The sequence below is a fragment of the Mauremys reevesii genome, linkage group 5 (assembly GCF_016161935.1).
Source record: "Mauremys reevesii isolate NIE-2019 linkage group 5, ASM1616193v1, whole genome shotgun sequence".
Classification (NCBI taxonomy): Eukaryota; Metazoa; Chordata; order Testudines; family Geoemydidae; genus Mauremys; species Mauremys reevesii.
In genome coordinates this window covers 130168205-130188287 of record NC_052627.1, presented here as the reverse complement: position 1 = coordinate 130188287, position 20083 = coordinate 130168205, and the positions used below count along the sequence as shown (strand labels likewise).

The 20083-nt window shown below is 48.1% G+C and overlaps 1 protein-coding gene across 1 annotated transcript in view; it reads right to left on the bottom strand.

The window, feature by feature from the left end:
- Positions 1-16286, bottom strand: part of ADRA1D (adrenoceptor alpha 1D) — a 71518-nt gene extending 55232 nt beyond the window's left edge. Inside the window, exons 1-2 of the mRNA XM_039541461.1 lie at positions 16097-16286; positions 14620-15438 (exon numbers count right to left, since the gene is read on the bottom strand). Coding sequence (XP_039397395.1) covers positions 14620-15438; positions 16097-16277 — 1000 coding nt within the window. The 5' untranslated portion in view covers positions 16278-16286. The remainder of the gene's footprint in view (positions 1-14619; positions 15439-16096) is intronic.
- Positions 16287-20083: the final 3797 nt, after the last annotated feature.

Below are 20083 nucleotides of genomic sequence, written 5' to 3'. Positions count from 1 at the left end.
TTTGAGTGCCTCATGCTCCACATTGTCCTCTATAGAATGGGCTCCCCAATTAGACTACACCTCCCATGATGCACCACAGCCAGAGACTTCCATGATGCACCACTTTCCCCTTTCCAAGGTTACTTGGGAAACATTAATTCTGACACGTCCTAACCTCTGAGTGCTTGACTTTGCAACCTTAATAAAGTTCTCTTTGTGTAGCTTTTTGTGTGTGTAATTTCCTAGGTGTTTAAAAAAGCAAACCCATGCCCATGTGGATCAACAGCAAGGCTGAAACCTTTAGATCTACCTCACAGACACCTGCCACTTAGGGAGTAACGGACAGCAGTAGTAAGTTGTTATCCTCTATGTAGACCAGCACTATTGGGGGATGAGACACACACTTCCAGTAGGTTTCACAGATAATTGCTGACCGCAGAGGAATGATGAAACTCTGGAGTCTTGGATTCCATTTTCGGCTTTAGAGGGGAATATTCTCTACTAGGCACAACTTCTTCTGCTCCTTCCCTCAAACTTGTCCCCTTCTGTTTTCTCCCCTCCCACCTGCCTAGGAGAGGCTCGTGTCTTCCCCACCCATTGCTCTTCATCCGACTCCCATTCTCTTCACCTAGCCAGCCCCATTCCCCACTCCTCACGTTTCTTAACCCAGTCCCAGTCTCCTTGCCCAACCAGTCCTAATCTCCCTCTCCGGACAAGTTGTCCAAGACTCGGTTCCCACCCTGCTATCCCAGACTTCCCCCTTCACGCAGCCAGTCCCAGTCTAGTCCCAGTTTCCCATCTCTCAGCTCCTCGTCTGATCTGTCTGCTTCCCCCTTGCCCCCCAGTTGTGCCCTGCCCATACTTCTAACTCCCACTGGTTCCCAGTCCCAGTCTCCCTCCCTGGCTTCCTTGTCCAGCCCCTCCCCGCTTCCCTCAGTTCCTTGTCTCATTCTATTCCATCTGCCCTATAAGCAGGGGCGGCTCTAGAAAATAGGCTGCCCCAGGCAGCGCGGTGTGCTGCGCGCCTTCCTCCCGGGTCGCGGTCGTCCTCTCTTCCCTGCTGCCCGGAGCTCCTCCGCAGGTCCACGGGACCAGGGACGGACGCCGCGCGGCGCGCCGCGCGGGCGCGGCGGGGGTCGGGTCCGGCGCTCGCTGCAGTCGCAGTGCTCATGCCGTCGCCCCCAGGAGCCGGACGCCGCCCGCGCGCCGCCTCCGCCGCGCGCAGGCGCAGTCATAGTCATCCGCGCCCCGCCCGCAGGCATGACTGCGCAGCAGGTCCCCCCCCCCCCCCCCCTCCCCCCCCCCCCCTCCCGCCCCAGGAAACAGCTTGGTTTGCTGGTGCCTAGAGCCGCCCCTGCCTATAAGTCTGTCTCTTGTCCACGCTGCAGTCAAATCAGGCAGCTTCCTCCTCCGTGCTACCTGGGCCCAGCAAGGGAGTCATTGAAAGCAAAGGAGAGAAAGACTCCCTGTCTTCAGTTCTGGTGCCGGGACCCAGAGCCAGCACAGCCCGAAACATTCCAGATGAGCAATTGCTGGGAAAGTCCAGCTCACCCCCGGGAGTATGCGTAGCGCACATGGACTCTGCCGAGATTTTTGCTCTAAGAAGTCTTTACTGAACAAGTGCACGCTGCAATTTTGCAAAGGCTTGTAATCGGGCTACCATTGAGTGGATTGTCATGGGGATGGCAAAAGGCACATCCCTGACATAACAGCCGCTCCTCTGCAAAATGTCAAGTCCCTGCGCCAAAGCATGGTGGCACTGGAGTCTTTTTTTTAAAACAGTCACCAGAATTTAACATGGGCAAGACAATGTAATTTTTTCTTAGCCTCATTCTCAAAAACGGCTGAGCAATTTTAGCCGTGCGAGCTGAATTTTTCCAAAATTACAGCTCTATAGATAACATCGCTTGATGCCTTTATTAGATGGCTTGTTATCGCCACAACATTGTTAGTAGCTCTAGATAATTCTATTTGTTCTGGCAGAATCAATTCAAAACAAGCTGATAAAAGATGAGTAAGTCGCTGCACTGTAATATCATTCAAAACGGCATCCGCACCCAGGTTTAACTTTGCATCAAGCTCATATCATGTCTCATTAACCACATTACAGGATGTGATCAGCAAATACTGGCCCAGATTTGGTTAATGGAAAAGGAACAGGTCATTAAATGCTCCATTCTAGAACTCTGGCATGGGCAGCAGGGATCCTAGGAAGGGAGAGCCTGTGCCTCCCCAAACAGCCTATTGTGGCCCCGCCCATGCTCCGTCCCCAGGCCAGCCCTCCTCCTGCTGTTGTCCAACGCTCTGCCCTGGCTGGGCCAGGTTGGCTGGGGCTGGCTGGCCTGCCTCCTGCAGGGACTCAGGGCGGCTGGTTCTGGGGCCGCGCTGCCCGCGCTGGCCGCCCAGAGCCCCGGGGGCTGGGGGGCTGTGACCGTGCTGCCCAGCTGCCTGGAGCCCCGGGGTTGGGAGCACTGTGGCTGCACCTTCCAGAGGCTGGGGGTGCTGAGACTGCACTGCCCCATGCACCAAGGCTAGGGCCTGCCCCCCCAGCCACCTGGTCCTGGGCCGGGGGGCTGCAGTGGGGGTGCTTTGGGCTCCTGTGGGGGAGGGAGATAGATGAGGCGGAGCAGAAGGGGAGGGGCAGGGCCTCAAGCAGAAGGGGAGGGGCCGGGGGCTAGTCTCCCTGGGCGGCTGGATCACTGGTTGCCCATGAACTCTGGGACAAATTCTATGCATTTGAATGTAACAAAGCCATGGGGCCAGTTTAAAAACAAATCTATTTATTATGCAGCAGTTTGGTTTGAATTCATCAGTTTTTGCCCCTTATAAGAAATCCAAAATATTTAGGGTGAAAGATCAGGAACAAAGAAATGTTAAGTGTCAAAGCAATTCCCCTGCAAAATGTCAAACTAGCTACCCTGGGCAAAAGCCTCTGTTGCTGTAAACTGTCACAGCATCACTATCTGTACGTCAACAGAGAGTCTGGCCCAATAATAGCAACCCTTATTTTCAAAGCACATCACAGGCATTAATAAATATATCCACAAAACACGCCGGGGAGGTTAGCTGAGGTCTGCAAGGCAGAATGAGAATTTCTCACTTCCAATCGTGTGTACGGTTCACTCAGCTATGGGTCTGATTCTCAGGTCTACTCCAGCTCCTCTGCAACACTCTGTCAGCAAAAAGCAGCCAGAAAGCCAGCTTCAGAGGGTCCCTGAGCAGCCCCCTTGTGGCTGTATGCCACCCTCTTCCAGACTCTTCTACACGGGGATTTCGCAGGAGAAAGACAACACTGAGAGGGTGTCCATATGGCAGCAGTCCATAAGGCCGCTGGACATAATTTAGAACAGCCTGATACAGTCTTGAGGCTGCTGTAGATTACAAAGGGACCAAGCAGGGCCAGCTCCAGGCACCAGCTTATCAAGCAGGTGCTTGGGGCGGCAACTCCGGATCGGGGCGGCACTTTCAGGTATTCGGTGGCAATTCGGCGAAGGATCCCTCACTCCCGCTCGGAGTGGAGGACCTCCCGCTGAATTGCCGCAGCTCATGATCGCGGCTTTTTTTTTTTGGCTGCTTGGGGCGGTAAAACCCTTGGAGCCGGCCCTGGGGACCAGACTGGCTCCTGGACAGTCCCAGGATCTGGCAATGTAAAAGTGACTTAAAGCACCTTTCCTATCTCCTATCTCAGATGGGCCTTTAATATACACAGCTAAGGCTTCAGCCCCATGTCTTGCTCTTACTTCATATTATTTACAAGTTAGCCCTTGCCCTTGATACTATTACACGTGATAGTGTTAACCAATACACCCTGCTCAAACAAATATCCTACCTAGCGAAACTGTGTGTTGCCTGACATTATAGATTCCGGTGCAGAAATGAATTAAATTGATATATGCCCATATAACCCTATATACTGCAAAACCTCTCTATTGCTGCTTGTTGAGTCCAGAGTGCTGCATAACCCAGGCTTCAGATAGTTTATTTCACAGAGTACATTTTTCCGTCGTTTCACAGAGTTTGTCTAGAGGTTTATAGGATTTTGCTCACTGAATCACAGTCATTTTAAATCTTTCAGGTTCTATATTTTTCCCTGTTTGTATGACATTTCCCATTACAGAAACTGTATTCAAAGTCAGTCACAGGTACCAACCTAAACCAGCCATTTGGCTTTAACTGTCTCTCTTTGGGACAGTTTGGCAATTGGCTGCTGCGGTCTGGTGGCAGAGTAACTCGATGGTTTCCATGCCCAGCTCTGTCACTGCCTCAGCGCTTCACTTAGGGCAAGCCAAAGCAGACCCAATGTTCAGCCTGGGGTGTCTACACTGGATATTTGGGAGAGAGAGACTACCATTTCCCCAGCCCTTCTACTGCTGCTCTTCCAGCCAGTGGCCTGCAGTGGGGGATGGGAACCCAATGCATGCCATCTGATGGAGTTTATTGCCAACTCTTGCGATTTCCTCACAACTCTAGGAATCTTGTGGTGTTTATTTATCTGCCTCAAGAAAATATGATGAAAGTTGCCAACTCATGAATTTTCCCAAATTCAAGATGGCCACCATCTCCTATTACTGTCAATGGGGCTCAAGCCAGCAAGATGGCCGCCATTTCCCTACAGTCTCTCTGCATGTGGAAGTGAAGCTGCCCTTACTAAAGTTGGCTGCTATCTCCCACTGTTTTCAATGAGACCAAAGCCATGTCCACAGGCACAATGGCTACCACCCTATGGTTCAGGGGACTAGACAGGGCACAGGGACTATAAATAGTTCATCATCACTGGATTCTTGTTATCAGGGTCCCCAACCCAGCCTGGTTCCAACTAGAGTTGAGCAAAATTATAAATGTCCATTTTAGGCACCTAAATGCCAAGTCCTTTATGCAGAATCAGAGACCATAAAAACCACTAGGACCCTTGCTGCAGCTTTGCTCTCTACACCAGTCGCTCTCAACCTGTGGTCCACAGACCCTATGTCTAAGGGGTCCACAAAAGACTTAGACTGGAAACGGAATGAACAGAATTCAACTATCTATACAGACAATAGATTTCCAAAGGGGCTCCATTCGAAATTTTGTAGGGGAGTCCTCAAATGAAAAAAAGGTTGAGACCCACTGCTCTACACAACATTATGATTAGGAGGAAAGCACACGGATACAGCTGGTTTACAATATATAATTTTTACTAACCACACACAAACATACAAAACCTAACTACATATATATACACGGCCGCTCTGTTAGATTCTGGTGGCTTACGTGACAGAAGACAACGGAGGACCACTGGATGGACCCCAAACTATTTAAAGAGACGATACTCAATTCTTATGCGCTATATACTCCTTCCCTCTAAAAGGAAATTAAAAAAAACCCCATTTACGAATGCCTTATATCAAAACTCCTATAATTAAATATATGACAACCCTTTTGTTTTTTTAATACTACCAGGGAGTTTTCACATGGGAAATGTATCCCAGACTGTTCTAACCCCAGCAAGAACATCTGGTGCTCTTTTTTTTCCCAACCTTCAGCCAGGAGATATGAAATAAGCCTGGTGATTTTCAGTGGGTTGGTTCTTTATTTGGGAAGGCCCAAACGAGTTACTAAAAGGACAAAGGACAATTTGTCGTTTCCAAAGTGAAGCCTAAGACATACATGCAGAGCCAATCCTCAGCTTCAGCCTAGGAGAACTCAGTGAAACTGAAGGAAAGATGGGGATTCTGTTCCAGATTTCAAACATCTTCAAATTTGTCGGAGTTTGGGTATGGAATTAATAGGTCTATTTGCAACATTCAGTTTAGGTTTCAAGCACTGGGTGGGTATGTTCAGATCCAGGCTTTTAGGGCTTGGGTGTATCTCTTTTAGGAACTGATCCCACAAAGTGTTAGTACCCTCAATTAGAGCTAGGTAAAATTTTTCAACCTAAACTTTTTTTCTGGCAAAAAAATGCCTATTCAGTTTTGTGTAAACTTTTTGTGACTTTGTGTTGATTTTGCCAGTTTCTTTTTTGGTTGGGAAAAAACAAACTTTTGAAATGTTCTGAAAAAATGTTTCATGTTGACATTTTTAAATGCAACATTTTGTTTAAGGTGACTTTATGTTTAGAAATGTCCCTCAATTTTATGTAAAAAAACCCCTTACATGTTAAAAAAAAACCCTGCTCAAATCAAACGAGAATGTTTTGTGGCGGGTCAAGTGAGACATTTAATTCGACCCAAAATTATTTTTTTAAACTTTTTGATCTTCTCTTCCAGAAATTTGAAAAAAAAAACCCATTTTCATGTTGACCTGAAAAAGACTGTTTTTCAATTTTTCTGAATGGCCAGTGAACTGAACAATCAGTTATTCGCCCAGCTTTGCCCTCAGTTCCCACTGAAGTCAATGGGAATCAAGGATGTCCAACGCCTTGTACCAGCAGGCCCTTATTGTGGGATGAACCTCCAAGAAGTTTACCAGGTCTTGAGGGGGTTAGTTCAGATCAGACTCCAGAGGTCTAGAGCTGAGCCATTCTATCCGAGCCTCCTGCTTCTGAAAAATGGGGCAGGAAAACTCAAGAGAAAGGGGCTTCTCATGGGCTTCTTAGCATCTCCTCTTCTGCCCCCAGGCAGAAATATCCTGTGACTCAATGGCTGTTCTCATGATCATAGAATCATTAGGGGGGGGAAGAGACCTCAGGAGGTCATCTAGTCCAACCTCCTGCTCAAAGCAGGACCAATTCCCAACTAAATCACCCCAGCCAGGGCTTTGTCAAGCCGGAACTTAAAAACCTCTAAGGATGGAGATTCTATCAACTTCCTAGGTAACCCATTCCAGTGCTTCGCCACCCTCCTAGTGAAATAGTGTTTCCTAATATCCAACCTAGACCTCCCCCCACTGCAACTTGAGACCATTGCTCCTTGTTCTGTCATCTGTCACCACTGAGAACAGGTGAGCTCCATCCTTTTTGGATCCCCCCTTCAGGAACAAAATACATAAATAAAAGTCCAAGTGATTGGCTTTAACAAACATCACCTCGAGGGCTAAAGTATGAACTTCAACAGTGTGAGCTGAAGGACTGAGGGTACATCTACACTGCAAAACCCAAAAGGCCACAGCAGAGAGTCCCAGCGGCTGGGTCAACTGATGTGGGTTCGGGGACTCAGCGTTGGGGCTAAAAATAGCAGTGTAGTCATTCCTACTTGGGCCGGAGCCTGGCCTCTGAGACCCTCCCCACTATGCCTGAGTGGGAACATCTATGCTGTTATTTTTAGCCCCATCGTGTGAGCCTGAATCACTTGACTTGGGCTCTTAGACTCGTTGGTGGGGGCCTTTTTTTGCAGTATAGATGCACTTTAAGTCCTCAGCTATACCTCTAGCAGACTTATATCCTCCCTGGATCAGGCATGGAAGAGGTCATATAGCAAACTTGACTGTAAGTTACACTAGCGTCCATAAAATGGTTTGATTCTAATTTCAACAAAGGAGCAGTCCAAATTCTTCCCTGGTATAAACCCAATTCAGCCAGTGGAGTTACACCACTGATGTATTTGGCCCAGTTGATTTACACCAGGGTTCAGCTTAGTGCATTGTGTTTTCCATACCAGTTCTGCCATCTCTAGGATGGATGACCACCTTATATAAAAGGGAATAAAATCGGAGTAATACTTAATGATACTTACTATACATCCTTTCACACAGCCTTCCTGAACCCCATTTAAAACAATCCTCCATGCATCCAATATAGATTTACATTCCCCCTTCATGACAGAACTGACTGCAGCTCCTTCTCAGATTTGCTGCAAAACAAATACCCTTTCCCTGTCACATAATTTACAAATGATGGAATCACTGAAGTCAGAGCCACCGTTGTGGTGCCATAAGCCTGGATTTTCTGCAAAACCCCGTGGGAAAGCAGTCTAATATACATACGTAGATTTTTAATCCATTGAGAAACAACCCAAAGAATACAAATAACAATCTAAAACCTGACTTGGACTGAGATGGCTTAAAATTTAGGGCTAGACTGTGGCTCTAGGCACAGATTTGAGCAATACGGAGTGAATAATGTGCATCATGCTAGAGGTACGTCTACACTGACAGCTGTGCGTAGAGTACAGATCTGGCAAGCCCAGTGAGCATGGGTATAAAGAACAGTGTAGACGATGAGACGCAGGTTAGGTGAGTAGAGTACAGTGCCCTACGTGCCTGAATGCCCAGGGCCAATGCTTACATGGGCTCTCTACACACCCAAGCAGCGCCTCCCATGTCTACTGTTCTATTTTTAGCAGTACAGGGTCCTGCTACCTCTCTGCTGCTGGAGTCTTTCCCTGTAGTGTTTAGCTCCATGTGTAGTGCCTGTACTCTAAATGCTGCTGTAAGGGTAGACACAGCCTAGAAGTAGCACCTGGAAGCTTTGTGACTCAGGGCATGGCTACACTTGCAGCTGTAGAGCGCTGTGAGTTAAACCAGGCTTTGCAGAGCGCAGTAGGGAAAGCGCTGTAGTCTGTCCACACTGCCAGCTGCCAGCGCACTGGCGTGGCCACATTAGCGGCTCTTGCAATGGCCACAGAGAGCAGTGCATTGTGGTAGCTATCCCAGCATGCAAGTGGCTGCAACGTGCTTTTCAAATGGGGTGGGGCGGGGTGTGACAGGGAGTGTGTTGTGTGTATGTGGGGGGAGAGAGAGTGGGTTTGGGGGGGGCTGAGAGCATGTCAGCATGCTGTCTTGTAAGTTCAGACAGCAGCAGACCCCCTCCCTCCGCCCCCCCGCCTCTCTCTCACACGGCATTCCACAGTAATGGTTGCTTTGTCTCGGAGCAGATAAACAGCCGGCTGTCAAACGGAGCTTTCAAAGGGCATATCCAAAACAATGACAAGTGACCACTTGACTTAAGGGGATTATGGGATGTTTCCGGAGGCTGATCAGAGCGCAGTAATGCAACACCTCGTTCACACTGACGCTGGGGCGCTCCAGCGGGGGCGCAGCAAACGTTATTCTACTCGCTGAGGTGGAGTACCAGGAGCGCTCTAGCGGCGGCGTCAGAACGCTCTACGTGCCTTGCCAGTGTGGACGGGGAGTGAGCTAGGGTGCCCGGGGCTCCTTTAATGTGCTGTAACTTGCAAGTGTAGCCAAGCCCTCAGAGACATGCCTCTGAGCCTGACCCTGCTCCCTCCTTGCTCTCAGGAGGTAGCAATGTACTGCTGGCAGAGTACCCATGCTGGATCAGCAAGTCTGCCCAATGAGTAGGAGACAAGGCTCCGCCCATTCCCTCCCTCTCTGCCCATGTGCCCCGGGGCTGGAGTAAGCAAGTGACAGGCCCCATTTACTTCTATGCACAGAGATCCAAGGTCCAGACAGAGCAGGGGTGTAGAGGGGGCAGGGGTATTCTGACTCTCCCCTGAATGGGCGCATTGCCTGAGTAAGAATATAGCCCTTTACTGGTAAAAACAGATGTCGGCCCAGTTGACACATTCTGCTCTGGACTGGAGTGGGGGCCGACGACTGGATCCGGTGTTCAGTTTGGTCCCATCTCTAACCTCTACCCTGCAACTGATTTGGGGACATTCCTTTTAGAAAACAAACACAGCAGGAATGGGCCCTCTCCACGCATGAAGGATAAAGTAGCTGCCCTTTAAGCAGGATAATTAATGTGAGCCTGATGTACTATCTGCCCTGTAGGAGCCTTGTCTGTGCCTGGCCCAGGGTCAGCTCCCTGCCACAGGAACAGAAGCCTTCCCCTCTCAGCCCAGGCCGGCTCCATGGTCTCACTGCAGGTGAGCAATACTTACGCTCCAGGGGAACGCTGGAGGGCTGGGGGGTGTGGAGCATATCTCTTGCTTATCTGCAGAGGGGCGTGCTTGTGCGGCCTGTGCCCAGAGGTGTCAGGGAACTGACTTCTGCCAGACACAGCTAAGGCTCCCTCACGCTGAGGGCCGGTGGTAGCAAAGTGCCTCTCTGCAACCAACCCCTGGGGAGCATCACAACTATACAGCACTACACAGGTGGCCTGAGATCAGATACAGATTATGGACTGGAGTTTTGAAGGTATTTAGGGGCCTAGCTGAATCTTTAGATGCTTAAACACCTTTAGAAATCCAGCCCCTAGTCTCAAAAGGCATTCACCTGGATCCCTGCTAATGGGAAAGGTGCTATGGTATATCCAGCCAGGGAGTAAGTTTAACTCCAGTGGTTTACTTCACAGAGTCCATGCATTCTCTTCAGGGCCGGCGCAACCCATTAGGTGACCTAGGCGGTAGCCTAGGGCACTAACATTTGGGGGGGGGGGTGACCGCGGTGGCTGGATCTTCGGCTGCCGTGGTCGTCGTCGGTATTTCGGGGGCGGAAAGGGAAGCATACACTCCGGGTGTGATTAGGGTTTTGTCCCTTGCTAAGCAAACAGATTCCTAAAGTGCCTTATTAGCCAGGCAAACATATTCTTATTAATTGCACCAATACTCTTGACGATTGCATCGTATGCTGGGGATATGTATCACAATACCAAGAAGGGTGTAGGTTATTCAGCTGATAAAACTCCACAGAGGTACTAGGGAATACATTTAGATTTCAAGCAATATTTTTGCAGATCGGTCTAGGACCAAAAAATGAATGACACCACTGCACTTATATGCAGAGTTATCAACGATCTCACAGTGCTTTTAAAATATTCATTAGTTAAGCTCCCCAACCCCAACAAATTAGGTAACTATTATCCCTGTTTTACTGGTGGGTAAGCAGCGGAGTCAAGTGATATGTACAGGGTCACACAGGAAGTTAAGAATAGAACCCCAGAGTCCTAATTTCTAGGTTCCTGCTAATCACTAAGAATTGCTCTTTTCCACAGAGGACAGATCCTCAGCTGGTGGGAAATGGTGTAGCTGCACTGATTGCAATGGAGCTCTACTGATTTATATCCAGTGAGGAGCTATATTTGTGTCTGTAAAGCCACACAGTATGTTTGCAAAAACTCTCCTGCTAAGCACTGTTTAGGCATTCACACATTTGAAATGGTGCAACGCAATGAAAAGAAATCAAAGGCAGCCTGGGTTGTTCTTTTGAAAGTCGAACCATAAATGAACTTGTGCAATTTAGAAAAACATATCGAAAAGCCACCGGGAAGCTGCCACCGAAGTCGTTTTTACACTGAAACTGTCAAGTTGCACAAACGGAGAAAGAAAAACGTAGTTAGGAAATACTGGCTCCAAGAAGAAGGGCCAGAATTTCAGCGGGTGTAAATTGGCATCACTCTGGTGATTTCAATGGAATGACACTGATTTACACCCGCTGAGGATCTAGCCCAACTTTCCAACTGGAAACAGAAAACATGTTTATTAAAAAGAGCTATTGTCGGACAATCTTTCCCCTCGGTTTCCTATTTGAAATAACTCTGTGGTAGAGCTTCCGAACTCCCAGGCTCATTAACAGCATGCAAAAGCGTTGGGGTAGGATTTAATGCTGGAGTTTTGACCATCCGGGCCCTTCCAAGAGGCGTGCATAAGGGTGTGACCACATGTCAAATACAAAGCTGACGAGCGAGACTGAATTTATTCCACTCATGTTTCTATAATCAAACTTTTCATTTCCATAGCACACTAAGTCCAAAGATCTCAAAGCTCTTTACAATCTATTGAGCCTCACAACATACCCCAGAAGGTAGGTCAATAACATCATATCCATTTAGTGCAATAGAAAACTGAGGCACAGAGAGGGTTAAGTGGCTTACTTAAAGTCACACAGTGAATGAGAATCCTGGCTCCTGGTCCCATGCTCTGAGCAACATGTAATATGCGACTAAGGGGAGATATGATAAAGATCTGTAAAATCATGAACGGTGCAGCGAAAGTGAATAGGGAAGTGCTATTTGCCCCTTCACATAACACAAGAACTGGTGGCCAGCCAATGAAATCAAGAGGCAGCAGGTTTAAAACAAAGCAAAGGAAGTATTTCTTCACACAGCGCACAGTCAGCCTGTGGAACTCCTTGCCAGGGGATGTTGTGAAGGACAAAAGTGGATTCAAAAAAGAATTAGCCATTGACAGACCTATCCTCCATGAACTTAACTATTAGCCAAGGTGGTCAGGGACACAACCCCACTCTAAATCTTTGATTGTCAGAATCTGGGACTGGATGACAGGGGGATGGATCTCTCGAATTGCCCTTTTCTGTTCATTCCCTCTGCAGCATCTGGCACTGGCCACTGCTGGAAGACAGGATACTGGGCTAGATGGACCATTGGACTGACCCAATATGGCTGTTCTTATGTTCTTATACTTCTTCTTTTACTTAGGGTGAGAACTGGCTCTTAAATATAGCTAATTAATCCTTACAACATCCTGATGAGGTAGAGAAAATAGCACCATTATCATCACAAAAGAGAAACTGAGGCAAAGCAGAGAAGTGACTTGACCAAGGCCACATGGCCAGAGGCAGGATTAGAACTCCCAAGTTCTTGGCTCCCTGCTATGACCTTAAACCATGATTTGCTCAACTAAATCTCAATGTTTCAAAGTATTGTTAGGAACGGTAAGTCCAGAACTGATTTTTAAAAGGGACAAACCCAACACAACAAATATCTTCTAAAAGTGTTCCGACAGAGCGGCTGTGTCCCTGCATGCTTTTTGTAATTGATTTTTCCAATGGGCTAAATTGCTGCCTACAATAAGCAGTGAGGCGTTTCATGTAATCTAAAACTCAGATGCACGGCCTTCGATCACGTGACACCTCCCTGTAGTCTCAGATGACAACAGGATGGGAAAAAGGCCTGGCTAGTGTCAAGAGGATGCATTCTGACCCCTCCAACACCCCCTCAACAATAACTAAGGGCATGAGAAAATCCGATGCAGAATGGGCTGTAAGATTTCCTGGACCATAGGACTTCCCTAAAGCTGTTTATTTAATGAGTTGTCTGTGACTGGAGAGGGATGGTTGACAATGCGGCGTCAGATCTCAGCTGGTGTACATGGTCTACACTGATTTCTTGGAGCTATTTTGATTTCCAGCAGCTGAGAATCTGTCCCACTAACTATATTTTGGGGGGGTCTGAAAGAGAATAAGGGGTATTTAAACTCCCATTTCTTTATGAACTAGCTATGCTGCTCCAAGAGGAAGATCTGCCGGCATGGGCGTAGATGCCTCTGTCCTACCTTGTGAACTAGTACTTGTGTTTCTAACCAAGATCATGAAACCTGGCTTTGGAGCCGGGGGTTGCCAGCTCTTCTTCCCAAAGCTACAGAGGCTGCCTGCATGCCAGAGCAATATTGGCACAAAGATTTTAACCCTTAGAATACTGGCTGTGGAAATGCACTAAGCGGCACAGGGATGATAGTCTTAATACTGCTTTGCATTTTACAGCACCTTTCATTGGAGGATTTCAAAGTGCTTTCCAGATACTCACACAGAAGATGTGAGGCTTAGTTCTAAGGTAGGTGGGGCTATATTGTATTCATTTTACAGATGGGTAAACTGAGGCACAGAAGGGTGACATCACTTGCCAAATGCACCAGAATAAGCCAGAAGCAGACTCAGGAATAGAATCTAGGAGTTCCTACCACTAGGCTACAGAATGAGGAAATCAATAGGTCTTGTGTGTGGCACATCACAAGGTCTCAGCGAAATGCAGACAAAACAAGAGTTTCGTCTCTCAGCAATCAGCACAGAGACTGGTAGCAGCCATGGGAAATCACCCAGAAAAATGCTACTATTCTAGAGAAGACTTTGGCTCGTGGTCCAAAATACACCCCTGGCATCACATTCCATTGAAGGCAATGGTGTTACACCAAACACAGGTTTAGCCCAATGTTTTTGCATCCATAGTCCAGAGGAGGATGCCTTCTGCCCATGTCTGCCCTCTTCATTTGCAAATGTGGTGCCCGATCCAAAGCCCAGCCAAGTCAAGGAGAGGCTTCCCATTGATCTGTGCGGACATTGGCTCAGGGCCTCTAGACGTTGGCAACTTATTGTGATGAGGCTCAGGGCTGCCAATCAGGAGCCTGACTCATGGGGAACTGAGAAAGGACCAGTGTAACCTAGCGTGGTGTTCTGTCCCAGCTAGTGGTACCGAGACCACTTAGAGTTAAATGGGTCTGCTACAGTCTTAGCTCAGGGCCATATGGCTTTTAGCTCATGCAATAGAGGCTCGTGCATTTAGCTTCAGAGGTCCCAGGTTTGATCCTGGATGGCTTTACACCAGGACAACCCAATCCAAGAGCACAGAACTTGGGAGAAATACACCAAAGTAACCACGGATGCTCCTGACCATGTTAAATAACTTGATTCTTTCCCCCCTCTCTCTCAGTGTCTCTTTGCCAAAATGATGCCTCGCTCTCGGGGCAGTTTGGGCAGTTTCAGAATGATCACAGCATAAAACACGTGTTATTCTCCCCCCACCCCCACGCTTACCACAACCTTAAGTCAATTTCTGACCCAGACTAGCGCCAGCTGCTGATGGCCGTTCCGCCGCGGTGGGGAACAGGGCGCGCAGATATTGCCAAGTTCTTTGGAGAGTATCGTTATTATTCCGCCCTTGAGAAGGACCCCGCCCCCCTTTAATTGCCACCAGCGCTTGAAATGAAGCCTGGAAGTTTACTCATGGCAGAGAGCAACCGCGAAGAGCGAGAGAGGTCGCCTGCGCTTCGCCGGGGAGGACAGGACAGCGCAGCGGGGGCGTTCACTTACCGAAAGGCAGGACGAAGAAGAAAGGGAACCAGCAGAGAATGAAAACCCCCACGACGATGGCCAGGGTCTTGGCCGCTTTCTTCTCCCGGGAGAACTTCAGGAGGCGCACGGAAAGCGAGCTCCTGAAGTTGTGCCCTTTGCTCCGGGCGCTGGGGAGCGAGTCCTCCAGCACGCTGCGGCAGTGGATCCGCAGCACCACTTCCATGGACTTGCCCCGCTCCTTCTTGACCCCCGCCTCCAGGCTCTTGGTGGTCCGCCGGGCCACCACGTAGATCCTGAAGTACATCACCAGGATGACCATGAGGGGCAGGTAGAAGGAGAAGAGGGAGGAGAAGAGGGCATAGCCCGGCTCCTCGGTGATGCTGCAGATGCTCTCGTCCGGGGGAGGCGGCTCCTTCCACCCCAGCAGGGGCCCGATGGAGATGACCATGGAGGAGAGCCAGACCACCCCCAGGATGACCACCGCCTTCCTCTCGGTCATGATGGTGGGGTACTTGAGCGAGTACTTGACCCCGATGTACCTGTCCACCGAGATGATGCACAGGCTCATGATGGAGGCGGAGCAGCACAGGACATCCACCGCCGCCCAGATGTCGCAGAAGATGCGCCCGAAAGCCCACGAGCCCAGCACCTCCAGGGTGGCCGAGAAGGGCAGCACGGTGGTGCTGAGCAGCAGGTCCGCGATGGCCAGGTTGACGATGAAGTAGTTGGTGACCGTCTGCAGGTGCCGGTTGCAGGCCACCGAGAGGATGACCAGGATGTTGCCCACGATGGCCGACAGGATGAAGAGGGCCAGGAAGACCCCCACGCCCACCGCCTGGAGATCCAGGGCCAAAGGCAGGGAGGTGCCATTGGTCTCCGCGTCCTCCCCCGGCAGCCCCCACTCCCCCCAGGACCGGTTAGCGCTGCCCTGTCCCGTCCGGTTCCCATGCAAGCTGGCATTGATCAGATCAGGGAAAGTCATTTTAAAAGGGTCCGGGCTCCATGGAGGAGGGCTCCGCTGTGAAAGGGACGCCGGGCATGCTCCCCTCCCCGCGCCCTCCCTTGCACTGCAGAGAGTTTCTTGCTCCTCCACTCACCCCCAGCCAAGTCCCCAGCCACCCCTCGCTTCCAGCCCGCCCCACACGGGCAAGTCTCCCGGGAAGCGATGGGGGGAGCAAACGGAAAGGAAGAGCATGGGATACCCTTGGCTCGCCTTCATCCAAGAAGATGCCTCGGCTGAGGATGCAGGAGTTGGCCGGACGGATGCAACAAGAGACCGCTTGCAAATTTCACGCCCATCCTCCCCTCCCTTCCCAGTCCAGGATGCAGAAAGGAAAATCCAGCTCTAAGGCGGAGGGAGGGGCGGAAAGTACCAGCTCCTCGGATGCTCAAACTTTGCATTCAGTGGGTGGCACGGCTGAGAGAGAGAGAGCGAGATCTGTGCCTCGCTTCCCGGGGTGGTGTTCTCCAAACTCCTCCTAACGCGTCTGTTGCATTCCCCCGCTGATCGGGGCGGGCGGGATGCTGGAGGAAGAGGAGGGAGCTGTTACTTTGGAAAGCAAAGGGATCCCAGAGCCTGGCACCCACGAGGATCCATTCCAGCTCCACGCCAGGAGGATGCAAAAAGCTCCTTCTCTGCAGGGCAAGCGTTGGGGGAAGGAGCCACTCCGGGGCATTTTTAAAGACCGAGGCAACCACACGGCTAAATATATACCGCTACCCCGGCACCCAGTCGACGCTCAGCGCTTCCCGAGGCAGGAGCGAGGCCCCTGTCCAACGCTAGGGGGCAGCAAATGGCTGGAATCCTCTGCGGCCGGAGCCACGTGGGCTCAGACTCCCGGGGAGGGAGTCGTAGGATCGAGCCCAGCGCCAGGCTCCTGCAGGGGGGTTGCCTCCCGGGGCCTGACCCAGTCTCCCTAGGCACAAGTGGTGCCCGTGGTGCAGAGCCCCTTTGGGGGAGGGCTGCTGACGCAGGCTTGGCTTCTGCCCCCTCCTGCTGCTCCCCTTCCTGCCCCAAGCATCGCTGCCTCCTCCAGCTAGCGCCCCTTGCCCACTAGCCTCGATCCAGCAGCCCCCTACGCCAGGCAGCCCCCTAACCCCCCTACCTGGCATGGCCAGCACTGCCGCCTCTCCAAACCGCCCCCTGCTTCTCTCATCCCCGCCCCATCCTGCCGGGAGCTCCCATCCACCTCTCCCTGCACCTCCAGGTATGGTCCAGCCTTCCTTTAGCCAACCCCCCAGGAGCGCCCTCCCTCCCCCTGCAGCCAGGTGCTGGAGCGCCAGCCTACGTAGGCAGCGCTGCCTTCAAAGACCCAACCCCCCAAAAGTACAGGGCAGGAGAAAGGCACTTGGGCAGGGATATTGCGCGAGCAGGAAATCGCCCCCGGTGCTGTTTGCAAGGCAGCTTGTGGTTAAAATGTCCAGGCATTGCTTGGGGGCTTGTTTATCCAGTCACTTTCCCCACGGATAGACCCAAGCCCCGTCTCCAGTGATTTGTTTCTAACGAGCCCTCTTCCCCTCCTGCCTCCATACATTATGGCAGGGCAGCGACCTGTATGTTTCGCTGGGATGGTTCCGAAGCTAGTTCCTACTGTACACAGGAAATATTTGCTTTCAATTATGTTTGACTTGCATTTTAACAACTATTCCACCCCCCTCCCCAGTGGCCGCAAACATTTGCAGCGAAGTGATTTAACTGCAGCCTGAGCAGAGGCTGCTGCTGATTTATGTTATGAGCAGAACTGGTCCAAAATGTTGTGTATTTTTCTGAAGGAAATGAAAAACAAAATCAAAACAAACAAACACACACACACACAAACCCAGTTCCTTCCCTTTGAATGTTTTGTGTGTGTGTGTGTGTGTGTGTGTGAAAGTTTTTTTTTGAAAGGGAAATTTTCATCCTCCTTCCTTTACGTTCCAGCTTTTTTTTCCTCAATGCAAAGAAAGGGGGCAAGGGCAAAAACCTGAAACCCCCCTCAAACATGCCCAAACTGATTTTTTTATTTAATAATGTATTTATTTATTTGGTAAGAACAAAACCTTTCAAGCAAAATGACAATTTTCTGTTCTTGTCAAAAAGCCATTTTCATTAAAAGAAAATGTTTTGAGGAAAACATTTCAACCGGCCCTATTTATTTCTGTTTCTTCCCGGGAAGCCAAGTTCAGCTTGCTAGCATCTTAGCCCAACAAATTTTGTAGCTATATCTGTATGACTTTTGATAGATCTCACTGTGTCTATCACTCTCGATAAATATATCTAATCTAATCTATGTGCACACACAGAGACAGAAAACTTACATTTTCCCATAGTTAAGGAGGAGTTGACTTTATGTAAAGCAGTATTTAAATTTCCTTTTTAATATGTAGACAGATTGCTTAATGCACTACTGGACAGTGCTCTGATACTATGGTGGTGGGTGTCCTATAAAAACCTACATAGAACAGAATAGAATAGAACGTTGCTCACAATCAGAATTACACTAAATCTTTACCCTAAAAGTATTTAATTTTCTGGATGTTGGGGCCCTGATCTACAAAGGTATGGACGTTAGGACCCTAAATACCTTTGTGGATCTGGGCCTTGGTGCTTGTTATACAAAGTTGCAATGGTTAAACTGAATGTTTGATTTAAAACTAATTTAGTTAAACTGGTGCAAATGGCTGTTTGGCCACTTATTTCAATTTAAACCAGGATTATGTGGTTTAATTTAAATTGATTAGCTAAAGCTTTGAGCTAAAACCAAATAAGCCACTCTTTAGCAGAGAAAAGAGTGTCCACATTGGGTTTTGCACTGGTTAAACTCAATTGGTTTAACAAAACAGGTGCCACTTTGTGTGTAGATAACACTGTGCAAGTCAATCTGATCAGTTTAAGAATTCAAAGGAGTTGCAACTATAGCTGGTTTGAAATTTTATGTTGAAACTGTTTTGTGTCAGAAAATGCCGTATCAATGACACTGATTTTTTCTGCAACATCATACAGGTATGATAAAATGTCCTGCACCAAAACATTTTGAAATGTATGCAATATATGTGTTACATTATAGAGGAGAGGCTGTTTTTATTATCTTAGAAAAAAATGATTTCAGGCTAACACAAGGACCTTGAAAACAGAAACTCAGCTAATTAATACATTGAGTCTTATTGAAAGTGTCAAATTGTTTCATTATAACACAAACAGAAGATACTTTGATCTAGAAATTAAGATATTTCAATCTGTACTAAATAGCTGTTTCCCCAATGCTTATTTTTTAAATGAAATTAAATAAAAACAAAATACAAAATATTTCAGCTACTGTATTATGTCATATTATGATAAGACATCATTCGCTACTATTACTTGCATGACATAAAATAATAGAAAATAATGGAAAAAATAAAAATTAAAATAAAAATTGAAACAAAAATTTCATTTTGAAACAAAATTTTGAGCTTTTTCAAAAACAAAATTTTCTAAACAAACTTTTATTTTGAATTTCTATTTTGCAGGAAATTTGAAAATATGTGTTTTCATTTTGATTGTGAATGGATGAAATTAACGAAACAAATTCTGAAATGTCAGAATATCCCGTGAAACAGAAATTCTGAGTTTTAACCAATTTTAATGACAAATGCTTCCCCTTTTGACATTTAAGGTTGTTGTCTCACAGTTCCTCAGCCTCCCCTAGCTTTCTATTGACTCTGTTGATAACATTTGGAATTTTATGGAGACATAGTGCTAAATGCACTCTTGAGCACAGGGTAACTTTTAAAATTAAAATCAGAAATTTAAAACCACCAAGTGATTGCTATTATTTGCTATTAACATTAGTATTGTAGTTACACCACAGGAGGAAACAAAGCAGACACATATTTTTTAAAAGGAAATACAAATTTTTCTATGTACAATACCAGGGCTGAAGATGTATTTTATTTGTGATGTTATTGACATGAACTGTGACCATATAGATCATTGTTGCAACCAGAGTCCTATGGTTGTGCCAAGTCTTGTACACAGGAGGTCAAGTGGGATGTCTACGGAAACGTTGTAGTTTGCTGGTTATGATTATGCTGTCTGTATGTGTGTATCATTTTTGTATTTGAAGTTATGAATATTGGCTATGTACTTGTATCTCAATGTGTTTGATTCTAAGTAGCCTCAGTGAAGCATTTGGTCAGCTTCTTGAGAAGGGATTATTCTCAGTAAGTGTCCAATCAAGAAACATTTAACTGACAGTGGACTTTGGGAGATGCCAATCCACATCTGAGCTTTCCTGGTAACGGTTCAAACTAACATGTAAACAATGGCGTCGGCCTGCAAAAAGCTGAATCATTCATGGACATGTAACTTGCCCAAATGGCTACAAACTCCATCTTGTCGCTGTGATTTTGCACAGGAGAACAAAGGGGTTTCTGCCCACAAGAGAAAGAATATAAAAGGCCCTGGAAACCCCTCCGTTTTATCTTCAGCTGGCTTAAGAGATGGCATCTCCACCCCCAAGAG